Source organism: Trachinotus anak, unplaced genomic scaffold (genome assembly GCF_046630095.1).
Source record: "Trachinotus anak isolate AG129_WGS33_773 ecotype Australia unplaced genomic scaffold, CSIRO_AGI_Tana_v1 ptg000032l, whole genome shotgun sequence".
Taxonomy (NCBI): Eukaryota; Metazoa; Chordata; class Actinopteri; order Carangiformes; family Carangidae; genus Trachinotus; species Trachinotus anak.
Genome location: NW_027273883.1, coordinates 17,765,001 through 17,782,359, shown reverse-complemented (window position 1 = coordinate 17,782,359; position 17,359 = coordinate 17,765,001). Strand labels below are relative to the sequence as shown.

The 17,359-nt window shown below is 39.3% G+C and overlaps 1 protein-coding gene across 2 annotated transcripts in view; it reads right to left on the bottom strand.

The window, feature by feature from the left end:
• The window catches only part of cdkal1 (CDK5 regulatory subunit associated protein 1-like 1), a 224,692-nt gene that overhangs the window by 69,590 nt on the left and 137,743 nt on the right, over nucleotides 1-17,359 (bottom strand). For both annotated transcript variants that reach the window (XM_071468175.1, XM_071468177.1), the window contains exon 10: nucleotides 16,774-16,919. In XM_071468175.1, coding sequence (XP_071324276.1) covers nucleotides 16,774-16,919 — 146 coding nt within the window. The remainder of the gene's footprint in view (nucleotides 1-16,773; nucleotides 16,920-17,359) is intronic.

Below are 17,359 nucleotides of genomic sequence, written 5' to 3'. Positions count from 1 at the left end.
ATACATTTAGCAGAAAATTGTCAGCGATGCTTAATACACAGTTGTCATTTGCAGTGTTATCCAGGACGGTTCTTTCTTGGTTTGTCATCTTGATTCATATTAGTGTTGCTTGTTTTTCACTCGAGTTTGTTCAGAGGTTTGGTTTTTTACCTTCACCCTTTTATTCACTCCTCCTTCATTTTATCATTGCTCTGAGGATGCTCCTCTTTTGTGTGTGCGTTATTGTTCATTATTGTGTAAACCAACTAAATGAAAAACATCTCATGCACAGTGTATTTTATATGCAATAGAAAACAATTCCTAAAAGGAGAAACAGAAGAAACCTGTGGGGAAAGAGTAGGAACACTTGTGAGGAGTGAGTAATCACTCAGACACTTAAGTGTTTGATTTAGCGGTGGCAGCTGGAGGTAATGGCGCTGTCATGTAGCAGCTCAATTTACAGGGAGAGAGGGAGAGAGAGAGTGAGAGAGAGAGAGAGACCACTCACTTTTCTCACCCACTTGCACCATCAAGGATAAAGGAGGGTACTGTCAGAACTGGTCGAGGAGGTGCCAGGTGACTGGCCAGATAACAGGAGGATTTCAGACAGATTAAAGCTGACCAGCCAAACAATGGTTCCCTCTGTGGCTCTAATGCAGACTTCAATGACTGTAAAATGACTTTAGATGCCTAAGTGACAGCTGCCATGACCTAAAAACCTGATTACATCTGACAATAGAGTTGAGTGGAGGTAATTCTATTTGTTTGTTTGTGCGCTGGATGCTGTGTCTGAACAGTTTCAAGAATTTGACCACTTTGTTTCATAAAACCTGTTTTAAATTTCAAGTGCAACTGTGCAGTCATGAAATATGTCATGTTAAGAAGTTTTGGAGAAAATAAAAAAATGTGGAAACATTTTACTGGTGAAAGTTTACACTTTATAAAGTTTAACGTCCATAACCACAGATGTTCTAAGTGCCTAAAAAGTATAGATGATAGATAGATGAAAAGCAGCTGAAAAGTATAAATGAATGCTCTGCGAGAAGGCTGGCAGTTGCATTCTGGCATTTTGCTGTAAGGTAATTCAACGCCTGAAGGACGTAAAAGAAGAAAAAGCTGAGTGCAGTATGCTCGACAGTAGAGAGGTGACAGACAAATGATTGGTTAAGAGACAGAATGAGACAGGTGAAGGCTTCAGTCGGCCTGCAAGGAGCTGTCAAACTGTCACAAAGACTTTCTCAACCTGCATCTCTCACTCATTCTTTCCTCAAATCCTTGCTTCCTCTCAGCCCATCTTGTGGGTTTAGAAAGTAAATCACGGAATTTCTTTTTAGCGAGACGCTCACACATGCACAAAAACACAAGGAGACACTGATATATTAAATGCACCAAGCTCTGACAGTCTCCTCGCCTTAACCACAGTCTCTCTATCACTCTCACATCCTTTATCATTTTCCTCCTTTAATCATCGTTTCTCATTAGCTATTATTTATCTGTAATGGTGATTGACAGAATTAGGGTTTGAATATTTGAAAAAGGGGAAAAAAAAAAAAAAATCAAAAAATGTGTCCTTACATTATTTTTTCTACTGTGTTTGTTCAGTCAAACTCTATAATTCGTTCCATTACTTGCTCGACATGTTGGTTACGTCACTGGTCTGCTGAGTGAATACAAAGTCATTTGTCTCAAAACCTGAGGTGCAAAAACCCTTCAGTCTTCTAGTGTGGTCATTAGTAAAGATCGAGGTGGCTTCTCTGAAATGAATGGAGAGCCAAGTAAATAATGATCCCGCTGGGGTCATCAGTAAACTTTATCATTTAATGAAACAGCCCGAACACACCAGAGCAGAACTGCAGTTCAATTTAACACACACAGTTACGCATGCAGACACACACATACTTCATTAGCCTCGGAGAAGGATAAGAAGAACACACACATACACATTTCATTAGTCTGTGGGAGGAGTAATAAGAGTGCACAGACACCACAAAACTATCCACTCACTCACCCACACACAGTTATTTTATACACACACACATAAATATACATGCCTACAGAGGACTGCAGTGCAAAGGCATGACACTTGTGGCTGTCTAGCCAAGCGTTAAATGGACTCTCTTTGCACTTTATTTCAATTTAATCCAACCTTCAATGACATACCTACGGTATGTGATTCATTATTCCATCGTGGTGTGCTGACCTGACCTGCACAGACACGGATAACATCAAAGCACGCTGGACATAAAAGCCTTACCTCAATCAAATGAATGGTGGGCATTCTGTAAGTGTAAGCTTCTTTGTCATGCTGCTCACCCACAGCAAGCCAGAAATATTGTTAATGACATAAAATGCTGAGAAAGTGACTATACACATCTTCTCTTTTTGTAAAGGAAATGCCAGTGGATGGTTCACAAAGCTACAAAAGATCAGTAATTAAAAGTGACATTTTCAACTTACTCTCTATAAAATTGGACTAAAAGAAGTTAAAAGGACCACTAAGGTAATTGTTAGGCCAAAAGTTGCCAAGACAGAAAATGTTTCTTTGATAAGGGCTATTTGTTCACCGGTGTGTACAGAGGAAAAGAAGCTTTGGGCTCACATGCAGGAGCTGCTTCTCCATCTGATGGGAGAGCTAAGTTTGCCTGCATTAGCTGGCTAGCAAGTAAAGTATGGGCAATGTTAGCAATGCAGACCCATCCTTCCACAGTGTACTCACAGTTAGGCCCAAGCTGAGAAAATTAAATCAAAGACTTGAGACGCTGACAGCATTATCCACTGTAAAAAAGGGTGAACACTGTGTTATACAGACACAGACTTTTGATTGATGCTGAAGTTGGTTGTTTTCTGTTGGACAGGTAATTAACTGACTAATTACTTTCAACTAACTAATGATTTTATGAATCATTAAGCTGATAGTCGCAAGAGCCCAAGAGCAGCATCATATGGGCTTTTCTTGACAGTGAGGAAGAACCTGTCAGAGAAAATCAGTTAGTGCTCTTTTAAAATGTGTGATTTCACCAGTAAAATGAGAAACATCAGCAGGACTCTACAGTCTACAGGACAACCTGTGAAAAACTGAAACATAATGTGACACAGAGAACACTACATTGCCAATAAAGGGCAATGTCAATTTAACTTTTTTTTTTTTTTTTTTTACACTTTGCCATAACCTTACTGATAATGAAAACAAATCTACCAAACAATCTCTAAATAACAAAATTGCTACATTTCTGATTCATTTTTACTAATCATCAAAGATATTTTTATGTAAACAAGATAAGTAACTGTATGTAAACAATAAAATACTAGGATGGTAGGATAATTAAAAAAGCACAGCTATTAACAATGTATCCATTCCTATGCATTCTTTACTCCACCTCTTTGATGGCCTTTAACTGTCAATAATACATTTTCCTCCCACACATTAACTGCCTGGGGTTAAAGAACTAACATAGCTCCATATAAAACCTGAGGAACATGAAACAGTAGATGAACTGAAATGGGATGGGGTAAGAATGCATTCCTCAGGGTTTAATAGCTCAACACTGCTAAACATTACTTAACCTTAAAACTTGCTATTCTGGCGGCAAATTTCCCTCCCTGGAGACAACAGTTTACGGCAATTTAGAAACAGACACAAACACATAAGTGGTAACCCAGCAGAGTTTGCTTCCAGTGAAAATCCACTTGAGGCTGGAGTAACTGTTATATGGAAAAGTCAAAAACACGGTGTCACTCAAACACACAAACACAGACACACATCCGCTCGCACAAAGACATATTATAGTCCATCAACTGTGAGTGAAACTGTGTGGATGAAAACAAGCTCTCAAAGGTAGGCTGAGTCACTGAGCAAAAGAAATGTGATAAGAGAGAGAGAGAGAGAGAGCAAGGTGAGTCAGACTGTGAAACACATGACTCTGTTTCTAGATGTCAGTATCAGTTGACCTTGTATGTGTGCGCAGGTGTGAACACCGGGAAGGTGCAGGTACATGGAAAGTTAGCATTTTGCTGCCTTGTTACTGACTTTCCATTATGATTGAGGGAGGTTGTTTACATGTTCACACTGCACGCTACCTTACTCCCAGTGATGCGTCCCTGAAGTTGCAGGTGTTAGCATTCTTAGTCTAATTTCTCAGTGTGTATGTGTGTGTGTGTGTGTAGCCAATACATAAACCCACTACTGACCTTCTAATCACACCTCAGACATCTCAAACTCAGATTGCTTCTTCGTGTGATAATATATTTTTTCTCTTTTTTATGAAGCCAAATTTAATGTATGACCCATAAAAATGATAATAATTATTTTTCTAAAAACAGCTTCAATTAAGCAAGTGTAATACCAGTTTTGAAATCAGAGGCAGAACTGTCTTATTGAACAATATGAGCACAGTTGGCCCTGAGCTCATACAGTTTCAGTTTGTTCTTGGCGTATATTAGTGGAAAACAAGTTCATGTACTTTCCCATACTAGTGTTCAAATAACATTTGTTTGAGGGAATATGAAAAAAGAAACGCCACTACATCTTTAAAGCAAATATAGACAAGGTGTAACAGGTGAGGAAACTGTGGTAACTCAAACATAACCTCAGTCCCTCAGGAACACAGATAACTTCAAGGCTCAAGAGTCAAACACACATTAAAGTATTCACTTGATTAAAATGATGACGATAAACTGCAGTCAGTTAGTTAAGGACAATATTGACTGACCACAATTGCCTGACCAAATTTGTCTCAAATTTGTCATAAAAACGAGTGTTGAAGTGCTGATAATGAACAAGAAAGCAAAATGAATAACATAATCTTTAAAAAAACACGTGACATAATTTTGACTTTAAATTAAACGGGGTAGAAAGCATTATGGTGATGTAATTTAAGAAAGAAAGAACACCACGTTCTTTCTTCATTATTCTGGCAGGGTGTGTGTGGGTCGGGCATAGAGTTTCACCTCTGCTGTCATCGTGCTTTGAAGATGCAAATGCACACATACCACTTACAAGTGTCAATACTCTCTGTTCATCTGTTTTCTCCCTCCCTCTGTCACGAACACACTATACTCATCCTCCTGCATTTGTGTGTGTGTGTGTTTATCTCTAAAGGCAGGAAGGATGGGTATTGTGGTCTGAGAGGCCTCATAATAAATTAACATGACTTAATGAAGGAAAACTTAACTCCTGTAATCATAGTGAATCTGTTCTCATCCACTGTGTGCATGTCTGTGTGTTGCTTGTGGGAAGGAAATTAGGTTTAATCCAGAGGAAGTATCAGTCAGACAAGGATGTGTTAGGAACTGCCAAGAGTCATTATCCACAAGTTGTTTCTCTCTCTCTCTCTCTCTCTCTCTCTCAAGTGCGTGCGCGTGCACACACACTTACTTCAGTTTCAGCTTGTTGTGAAGTTAATGACTCGTTTTCTGCTGGTTTCCTGTTGTTTAAACGGAGCCAAATCACAATGCTAGACTTATTGACACACACAGCCAGGTATGTGGGCAGGAAGGCTCCCTCCCCTCCCTCTCTTACTCCTTCCTGGATTAAATCACTTCTATACACAAACACTGACACTAAGAGACCACATAAACAAACATCATAAACAAGCAGACAAACAGATGAATAATATTCTCCTATTTATGTGTGATGTCATTATAAATCTAAGGTAGGAAGTTCTTGTTAATATCATACACACACATATTGTACCATTACACAATAATTGTATTATTTGTTGAAGGGTAGAATATCTGATCTTGTGTATACTTGAAAATAAGAAGTCAGTTTGTCTGTGATTACATTTTCATGGACACAGTCTGTGATCTGACACAAATCAAAGCTTTCTGAAAGAATGTTTTTGATGCGTGACTTTACTGTTGGTGAGCATGAGTGTGTTATGCTGAGGTACCTGTCTGTCAGCATGGTGGGCTCAGGTTTAACATACTCATAACAGCAGTGACATAGACAGAGGCAAGCTTATACACAGATGCTCATGAGTTCATCCGGTACTTGAGAGGAATAGAGATGAACTGATGAAACCTGTGATGACTAAGCCAGGCTGTTTGTTGTACATGTTGCTATTCTCTCTGCATGGTTGAATAAAGGTTTTAAATCGAAGACAGAATCAAAACAAAAGCAGGACCTCTTAAAGCTTCATTTACTTTACTTGCTGAATCATCAGCTGAAGGGAAAGGAGAGGAGAAAGGAGGGGTGAAATGTTGACAGGTCCCGCCAGTGTGGCAGGTTATCGCGGCAAACCTGTCTTACTCACTGCTCTCTTCCCGCCTCTCTTGCTCCCTCTGCTCCCTCTCCCACCACCTCTCCCCCCATGCCTTCAGGGAGCTGCTGGCCTTTCCACCTACTCTTCCAGTGAAACATTAGCCCTGGCCGATACCTTAAACCTTTAAGCGTGTGAGTGCGTGCGTGTAAACTAATGAAGGTATGTCTTCAGCAGTAAACAGAGTGAGAGACTGTGTCTCCACATTATATAGTCACGCTACTGATGCATGTGTCCTGCCGTAACCCAGGGAGGTTTGATATAACCCTGTCACTCCTCGTGACTAATAGAGATGACTAACACGTGTGCAAACACACACACATACATACACGCACGCAGACTGCACACAAACGCAACTGTGTTGGAGCCATTTGTTTGGAGAGAAACAGTCGCTACACTCAAGAAAGACTGAGACAGACAGAAAGTTTATCATCAACATACTACATCAACAGTCACAGCGTCACTCTGCCGGAACATTGCGCCACACTACTAACATTTGAAGGTGCTTTCGATACTGGGGAGCTTAGGTAATAAAATCATGACTCCTTAAGTCTTAATCATCTATGAGACTGAAAAAATGAATTACTATTAACTGAACTAATTTGCTCTGTATAAAATATTTCTTTTATTTCTTTCTCAGTGTATAGAAATTCCAATGTTGCCCTCTCTTAAAGAGACATACAGTATGGCTGTCTACCACAAACCACAGGATTGAGCAATAAAACCATGACAGTCAAATTCAGCGGGTTAAGATGTTAGTTTTCCCATGTGGGAATGTAGAAGACAACAGCTGTTTTGGTTACAGACTTTAGGTGAACACATGCTAAAAAAGAAAGAGCTATTAGAACATCACTGGATGGATAATGGAATTTGGCATTTTGGGAGTGGCATGTAATAAAAACAACTGGGTCAAGAGCCAGCTTTGACCCCTGTGATTAGTGAACATAAGGTATGAATATTACCCCTATTAATCACCACAGTGATTTGACCAGCTGCATATTTAAATATGTGTGAAGTGATTGTTCTGTTCACTTTATACATAACAGTTGGTGCCTCTAAATCTGGACTAATAATGTGCTCAAAGGTCTAGAGACCACCCAGAGACAAGCCTGATTCTGTTGCCTTTTGTGTTTATGAACTGATCATTTTAGAATAAAATTCCTGCTGGGCACGAGAAAAGAGACAATATTTACGTAATAGCTCTTTCTCTGACGTCTTTCTGTAACAACAAGACAATATAAAACCAAACCTGTCAAATAACTGCAGATCATTAAATGAAATCAGGTGCAGCAATAACAGTGTTTTTGAATGCTGAACAAGGGTGAACAGGTTGAAATTTTAAAACAGGACAGAGAAGAGACTGCTGCATTGCTTTGGTGCCCTCATAGCAGTTTGAGAAGTTTATATCTTAATGGCTGGAACCAATGAAGCAATGTAATAAAGCAGGACAGAGCGGTAACCAAATACTCAAATGGAGATTAACTGGGGAGTCCAAGGTTTTCAGAGGTCATGTTGTAGGTCAGAGGTCACTGTGTCAGTCAGCTGATGGGATCACACAGATTAATCACCTGTTGACCTATCCACATCATCATTCCTGAGGGACCGCAACTGTAAAAACTCCACATCTGTTGCAGCTGAAGTTGTCCTCAACATTATGTAAACTTCAATACTTTGAATACTTTGCTTCTGCTATTTATTGTTGCTTTCCCCTTTATTTCTTTCTGTCTTTCAATAATACAGAAATTGGAATTTAAAAAATGTTTAAATAGCATAGGCATGGCTGACAAGCATGTGAGTGAGTGTGTCTCCTTGGGAGAAGGACCTCCATGGCCTGAGATTGAAAGGTTTTTCAGAGGTCAGGAACGTCTAACCTCCAGGGAAAACAACCTACCGCCATGAGGGAAACCACAGAGGGTCTGAGGGTCGCTCAGTGCCCAGCCCTGCCCAATCATCTACCCATTCTTGGTAACATGATAGCTTACCCCTGCAACCCACATCCCCAACCAACGCATCCACCCCTAAAGTTCAACATTAATACTGCCTAAATCTGCTCCTCTATACACATACACAACCAATCCCCTACGCACAGACACATGCCTATTCTTTTCCAGGCGCTTCATCTTTGCTCCCTGTGGGTCAAACACTCTTAATCCTCGAGAATAGTTTGGGGAAAAATCAGTCCTATATTATGGCAAACTACGAAACAGCTATGGAAAATCCTCTGACCATGTTCACTCGCTCTAACAGCTTTATTCCACCATAACAGGATTTTCTCCATACATCATTACATAAAGACTGTACTCCATTATGTGATTTTAATTGATGGAAGCAGAGAGAAAAGAGTGAAAAAATATGGTCTGTGTTGGCAGACGAGGACAAATTAACCATTTTATTGAAATAATTATGCTACTGATTATTAGAATTATTCATGGCAGAACACAATCAGTTATAACAACTTGGAAAAATTACTTACTGTGTCATTCAAAGGAGAGTATATTTAATGCAATTTTGTGTGTGGATATGGTTGACTTTAAAGGAACTTGAACTTAATCCATTATTCCAACAGCATTTTGTGTTTCATTGTTCTCCAGCACGCCCAGGGTGTGAAAAAACAGTCCGTCTTTCATAATGACCTCAATCTTAAGAAACACAGAATTGATTTTTTTTCGAGCAGTTCATCTACACATGCCTCCATAAGGGTCAGAGAAGCCCTGATTTACCATTATATTTAATAAGTGTGAATGAGCTTTCAGTGACAGTAGATTTGAGCATTCAACCATAAAGAGACCTTTGAAGTCGATAGATGTTTAAATGTGGCACAAATCAAATTGTTCGAACAAGCTGTGGTACGGTCACAAGTGTGAGAGATTAACTTTTTTTTCTCTTTTCTCCCTAGAGTGCAATGTTTGGTTTGTTTCTGGATAAACTGCAAATATAGACTTAATAAGTGAGACTTAGGTTTGTTTTACTTGCCACTGTTAGAAACTTGCAGCATTGTTCTAGAGAAGACTAGGGGGATATATTTCACTGTAATCTTTTCTAGTAGTTTAGATTTAACATTTGTAATTTTGATTTCTGTGAGGGTACTTTTTGCCACTTCATGACTTAGTTTCTGAACAAAACAATTGCATTTTCCTCTGAAAGACTAGAGTGTAAAGTATCACCAGTCGTAAACTCACAGAGATCACCTACTGAGGAGCAACAGGGACTGATCTTTCACTCTACTCTTTACAGAGGGCATTTTAAATTTCATGGGCATTCTTTGAACTTTAATGTTTTCAAGAGTGACCCGTAATTTCTGATCTTGACCGATACTATACCAATAATATTTTCTTTCACTTCCCACATTACCCTGACTTTTTTATTTCCTCCATCATGTATAGTTATGAGGTTACCAAGCCTTTTTGTGACCAGGGGACTTAACTCACTCAGCAGTGGTGGCGTCTGTCTGCAAACAAATACAAAGACTAAGAGACAAAGGAATTACCCAAGGTAATCTGTCTGCAGAAAACAAAATTTAAGTTCAGAATGGGGCTCAAGATCCTCAGCTGTGAATGATGTCAATGAAGGAGGTCTGATGTGTGTTTGTGTTTATGTGTGTGTGTGCTGATTTTCTCTGATAAGGAAGGCCAGAGTGTTTAACCCCTCATGACCTCTCCACTGTTGCTGGTATTAAGAAGTTCACAAAGAGAAAATATTCCTCTCCTTTTCTATGTCTGTCAGATAGACCTGCATGAAGTTCCTGTCTGTCTTATCATTTCAGGTGAACTTTACATGGGTATACTAAGGACTAATTGTAAGAACCTACAGTAATAGTTACCCGTGAGGCTTACTCACACATACACTAACAGAGCTTCCACTTCCACCTTGAGTTGTTCAGGTTTGCATGAGAGCACCAAATTTTATTATTAATAGCAAGCTCAAAAGTTTACATCCCCTTTAAAAAAAAACAGACGCAGTACTTGATCTTACACCAAGGTCTCCTACTGCACTGAAGCTTTACTGATGTCCCTCACTTGTAAGTTGCTTCAGATAAAAGCGTCTGCCAAATGAGTAAATGTCAACGTAAAGCCTCTAGGCAATCAACAATAATTTAGTATGTAAAATCAGGTGTCTGATCTTTAAAAAACTTTGTTAACACTTATTGCTTGATGAGTGGCACCAGGTGTGTTAAACTTGGCACAGTTTATATTTGCAAGTGGTTAGATCTCCAGGAGCAGTTTCAAGCAGTTTGCGGAGAGCCACAGAAACAATGGGATCAGGGAAACAGCTGTCAGAAGACCTCAAAATGAAATTGGTAAACTTTCATAAAGCTGGAGAGGGATATAAAAATATTTCAAAGCATTCAGGGATTCCAGTACCAACTGTGAAGACCATAATCCAGAAATGGAAAAAATATGGACACACTAAGACTCTACTAAAGAGTGAAAAACTGAGAAAAATAACTGAAAGCTGCTGAGAAACTTTCTCCAGAGCTATGTAAGAACCCCAAACAAACAACAGGGAACCTGAAATAGTCCATAGAGGCAAATGGAATAAAAGTTCACATTTCCACAGTCAAGTGCAGTCTGCACAAGTCTGGAATGTTTGAGAAAAGCACGTAGGAAGCCACTGCATACTTCTTGACACAAGGCAGCACGCTTCGAGTATGCTAAAGAGAAGGTGAACAAACCAGATGAGTTTTGTGGTGTGATGAGAAACAATTGTATTATTTGGTCACAATTCGCACAGGTATGTGTGGCAAAAAAAACCAAACAAAAACACCATTCCCACAGGTGAACATGGTTGAGGCTTGCTGGTGTGTGTCTGCATCAGGCACAGGGGCTCCGCATAAGGTGGAAGGAAGAATGAATGCAGACCAGTATCAACAGAGTTTGAAACACAGCCTCCTACCATCAGTCAAAAAGCTAAAAATGAAGGGGCAGAGGATCCTTCAAAAAGACAATGATCTAAAGCAGAGTCAACTAAGGAATGGTTCAAAAAGAATGAGGTGAAAGTTTTGCCATGGCCCTTCCCAGTCTCCAGACTTGAATATAATAGAAAACCTGTGGGTAGATTTGCAGGCCGTACAGGCCATGCAGCCAAGCAATCTGGTAGACTTGGAAGCAATATGCAAAGACTGGGCTAAGACTGGCTTGGAGGAGCTTCTAAAGGCAATAGCATAAGGCATACAATGCATTACAGAACATTTCATAAAGAGGGATGCAAACTTTTGGACTGATGTAATTTTAATGATTTCACTAACAGTTTCTTTTTATACACTCTTTACACATTTTTGTTGCTTTTGAGGAAGGAACATTTGTACAAACCTAATGTGAAATATTGTGTTAATGAAAATACATTTCTTTGTTTTACCCCTGTCATTTCAAAGTAAGGTTGCAAACTTTTGCACTCAACTGAAAATGAAGTGTTTGAAATAGAAAGAAAAAATATACAGGCCAATCTGAACAAAAAGAGAATGGCAGAGGAAAAATCAAAGGTAAAGTAAGGAGAAAAATACTGGACATATGTTTAAAAAATTATAAATTATCATTAGTTATAAAAGGATTATTGCAAAAAAAAGTGGAAACTAATACTAATTCACCTTCAAATATTAAACTGTTGTAACACAAAACACTTGACAAGTCTCTCATCATCATATCTCAGGACTAGGTGCTTTAGAAAGGCCACCCTCAAAAAAAAAAAAAAAAAAAAAAAAAGACTGTCTGTTTATGTTTCACAAATACACACTTTTGCACACTCCTAGTCTTTCGCATAAACAGACGCACACACTCATACAGTGGGTGTGTTTTTTGGCTTGTCCAAAGTCCTGGCCTCGCTCCCAGACCCCAAACTGCACCCTAGCCACGATTGCAGCAGCCAAATGGGTCAGACCACTGCATGTGTACTGGTATTGATTTCACACAACCAACATCGCCCGTGTGTGTTTGAATGTGTGTGTTTAAGCAACAGAAGCCAGAAACTGAGTAACCACGCACACATATACAAAGACTCACACAAAAGGGTAGCCAAACAGTTTATGTAAACAAGATCTTATGACGTGATGCCCTGCATGTGGCGAGCTTGTGTGTGTGTGTGTGTGTCTGTTTGCATGGTTTCTTTGTGTCTCCCGTGACCATTTGCCGCAACGTGTTAAGATTTTGTCTGGATCAGTGTCACTGAGTTTGAATTTCTATTGAACACTAAAAAAACAAGGGGAGACCAGGACAGAGACCTCTGCTCCAGGCTAAACAATTTCCTTAAAAAGCAATGCAGCATACACACACACACACACACACACACACACACACACACACACACACACAGATAAGCATCTGAGTCTGTGTTAAAGCAAACACAGCAGTATTACTCCTCAATTCAAGGCCTCTTCAGAAGGAACTTAAAAGGGAGGATTTAAAGGAATGGTTAAGCCTTCAACTATAGAGGAAGAAATGACCTGTCACCCACACCTGAAAAGACAAAGACCTGAGAGTGAAAAATAAACTGGTATAAAGATGACAAAGAGACAGAGGCAAAAAAGTACCAAGATAAAAAAAGTTGAAGTATGAAACAAGTAACAAGTGCCCATAAAATCTAAAGAGAAAAAATGAAATAAAGGAAAATAGGACTCTTGAGCACACCACATCTTCAGATGTGATCAAAAGTGTTGAAACTTGTTGAAACTCAATGGAAAATTGAAACGTCCTCATTATGCCATTTGGTATCACTGAACAAGGACAAGAGAAAGAAAAGAAGGGATTTGTCTGGGGAGATAAGGAAAGAAACCTATAAGACCATCTCCAAGCAGCTAAATGTTCCTCTGACCGCAGTTCAAATGGCGGAAAAAGAACCAAGGAAAACTTCAAAACGGATACAAACTGACCTCCGTCATCAAGGTACAACAGTGTCTGGTTGCATCATGTGTTACTTTCTGAATAGAAATAGGCTTCATGGAAGGAGACCCAGGAAGTCCCCACTTTTGAAAGATAAACATAAAAGCTGTGTGGAGTTTGCTAAAAATGCATGTTGATCATCCACAGTGCTTCTGTGTGAATGTCCTGTGGACAGATGAAACTCATTTTTAGGATACAGTAAGTCACATCAGCTCTATTATCACAGAAGAAAAAATTAACCTTTTAAATTGAAGATCACCATCCCCACTGTGAAGCGTGGAGGACGGTCAGTGATGTTGTGGGGTTGTCTTGCTGTGTCTGGCTCAGGATGTCTTGAATGTTTTGCAGGGCACAATGAAATCAAAGGATTATCAAAGCATCCTTCAGCAAAGCATACTGCCCAGTATCAGAGAGCTCTGTCTCAGTCGCTCTTCCAATACGATAATAGATAACTGTGCATATCCTTCCTGAAGAAAACATTGGACTATTATGAAGTGGTCTGCTATGAATCCTGATCTTATTCCAATTGAACATATGGAAAGGGCTGAGACACTGAAACTGAAAAGAGCTAAAAAGGCAACAATCAAACCAGAGAGAACTGTAGCAGTTTGTTCAAGAAGAAACTACCAGTTGAGAGCTGTAAAAGTCCCATGAAGAGCTACAAAAAGCACTTGATTGCAGTGATTGCCTCACAATGGCTTGTGTTCAGGTAGGTTGGGTTTCTAAACAGAGTGAGGTGAGAATAAAGGGGGGATGGGGTAGAATGAATGAATAAATGAAGTGTGTGGAGAGAGAGAGGTGGTGTGAGAGAGAGAAAGAAAGACCTACTAAGTGTGTCACAGTGATCCAAAAAGAAATAGTTGCTGTGTCTCAAATCGGATACTTCAGTCAGTACACTCAAATGTAGCGCACTGCGTTCACAGTATACTCCCTGACGTAGTGCGTGAATTCTGACTGGGTAGTGTTGTCCCAAATCACACACTGCGGTTGTGCACTCACCAGAAATGACAATTGGAACATTTGACCATGATTGTCGCCTGCCAAAAATATCTGCCAGTTGCTTTGCTGACCTCACTTTAAAATTAAAGTTTAGCTTTCCTGTGTGATCCCCCTGTGTTATGTGACATGGAAATCAGCACAGACGATGAGGGTGAGAAGTGTTCATCATGTTACACTCAACTTTGAGTTCACCATCTGGGTACTTATAGTGTGCTGCATGTTGCCATACTTGTCAACGTGAATGCACTGGCACACACCAAACAGCAAATGTAAGTATGGAAGTACGTGAACTGAGACACAGCAACTAATTCACATAGGGACTTATGCACAAATACCACACTCACATACACATATGCATACACATGAGTGAGTGCAAACTTTTCATTCCAGCACTTGAGGCTCCATGTGCTGAGTGGTTCTATGACCTCTGTCAATATATTTAGATGCACAAATCTCTAAATGAAGATGGTTGTACAGTGACTTGAATAAAAGCCTTGTTCACCCAGATTTCCATTTTATATTTAAGCCTATGGTATGGCTGTTGACCTACATGAAGCAGTTACATGAAATCTATTGATTGCTGCAGTACATGGATCTCATCCGCTTAGAGCAACTCCATGCTAACAAAATGACTTTAATCTGCAACATCAAAAGACATGTATTCACAAATGGGAACCAGATCAACATAACTCATCAGAGAAAAGCGTTGCAATGTTCAGCCAACTATCCACTGCACTGAAGAAGCTACACTTTCATGATCATCTGCTCATGGATGGAAGGGAATCCATATCAATCATGTGTTAGGCTTTCTTTCTAAAACAAGTACATACTCTCTGCCTCACTGTTTCTGTAAATCTCTGATATACACACACACAGACACACATATACATAAATCACATGAAGCAGAAATATCTTATCCTATTCTTACCTTAATATATGCATAGTGTTATTTAATTCCAGGAAAAAAAATCATACTTAAAAATAAGAGGTTATCATCTGGCAACAGCAATAACATGCTTCAGTATACTGTACGAATGCATACACAAACATCATTCTCCTAAATCACACTATAATACCTTGAGATTTAAGGCAGAAATGTGACCCAAACTCATTTCATATGAATCCCTTCATAGCGTATTATTGAAGCATAAATTCTATATTTATTCACCACCCCTGACGTGCACTGCCATAATTAATCATGCTCAAATTCCACGAAAGATTATCTTTCATAGAGTAACAGATTAAGTTTGCATCACTTCTTATCTTTTGTGCTATGTCAGAGGTCATATCCTTGTATAATGTGCATGTTTTAGAACTGGGGATTTTTTTATTTGGGGGGGGGGGGGGGCTATATCTAATCCCCATCAGGACTGTACATGTTTAGCTTTAAAATCCATGTGCGTTGGTCACTGTGCATATTTTTGAGGAACAGCTTGATCATGAAGTGCATGAGGAAGAAAGGCTCAATCATTCAAACAGTGCTGCAGTCAGTTCTCCTTTAACCTGTCTATTAATCCCAAGTTTTAAAGTAAAGTGATGTGCTGATGAAGGACAGAAAAGAGGCAGAAGGACAGAAGCAAAAGTGACAGATTTAGAAAAGAGCATATCACTGCCATCATTCAAATGCTTTTCTAGGAGAACTCTTGTAGGAGAACTTTCAAACCATGAAATCAATCACCATGATTTCATGGTTTGAAAAGGCTAAAATGAATATACTCTCTTATATCTTAGCTGATAGGATTTATCATATGCATTTCTCTCAAGAAGTAAACTTTTAAAAAGTCTGGTCTGACTAATAAAGTGAATAATGCTTATCACTTAGTTCCAATACATCAGAGCAACATCCAAGATAATGGTGGCAATATGAGGAACAGAAGAAATCCGATGAAACTTACAAGACAGACACACTGTGGCTTCATTAAGTATTCAGACCTCTTTACTATTTGCGCACTTTATTGTATTGTAGATTTAATTGTAAACTGATAAAACTGATAAAACTGCATTTTTGCCGCTCGGTCTATACTCAAAAACCCAAGAATAAAAAAGTGAAAACGTTCTTGGAAATTTTTGCAAATTTATGAGAAAAATCAGCTGAAATCTCTCATCTACCAAAGTAATCACATTTTTAATCAAATTCTTTGTAGAGGCCACTTTGGTAGAAATTACACTGAGAAGTGTCTGTGAACTGCCATCTGCAGGTCTCTTCACAGATGTTCTCACGGGTTTAAGTCTGGGCTTTGTCTTGGCCAATCAAGGACAGAGACTTGTCCCAAAGCCACTCCAGCATTTTCCTGGTGGTATACTTTGGGTCATTGTTGTGCTGAAAGGTGAATCTCAGGCTGCGTGCATTTCGGAGCAGATTTTCTTAAAGGACCTCTATGTGTTTGGCTGAAATTCACCCTTCCCTGAATTCTGACCAGTCTCCCTGTCCCTGTCCCTGTCCCTGTCCCTGTCCCTGCTGCTGAAGACCCCTGAAGTGTGTGTTGGCACCCTCAGCTCAAATGCACATTAAACATCTCAGACTGGTTTGTGTGACATTCGAGGTTACCAATGAGGATATGCTGAGTGACAGAAGAACAACATGTAACAGTAATGTTTGTGTCATCAGGACACTCACATGCAACAGACTCGAGTGTCCATGAGGAGTCTACATCCTGTCTTACCTCTCCTTGAGAAAGTCCACCACTCTTTTGAAGTCATCGAGGCAATACTCTCTCTTCATGTCCATCAGTACACTGTCTGAGGCCGACTGCACAGGAACATGAAGGAAGGCGTAGACACGCGGGTGATTCAATATCTTAGCCATTTCCTAAAGAGACACAGAGAAGAGAGGGAGACAGAGAGATAGGGAAACAAGAAAAATTGACACAAAGGGTTAGATTTTCAAGGTATGGACACAAAAGACGGTAGGGGCGAAATCACTGAAATGTTTTTGTTTGTTAGCATGTTACATATTTCAGTAAAACTATAAACTAAATAACATATTCGGTCTACCACCATATTTGATAAATAATTACACGACACTGATGGGCTGAAAACCTTTGAAAAAAGTATTACTGTATTTTTTTTATCTAAATGGTACTACTGTATACAATATATATCAATGTCTCTACTTTAAGAAAGCTTTATTTTATAAATCTCAAATAATTAATCAACTATTACAATAAGTGTCAATTACCAATTAGTCCACCAGTGATGGTGTACAACCCTAATAAGTGGTGTAACAATGGGAGTCATATATCTGAAGCC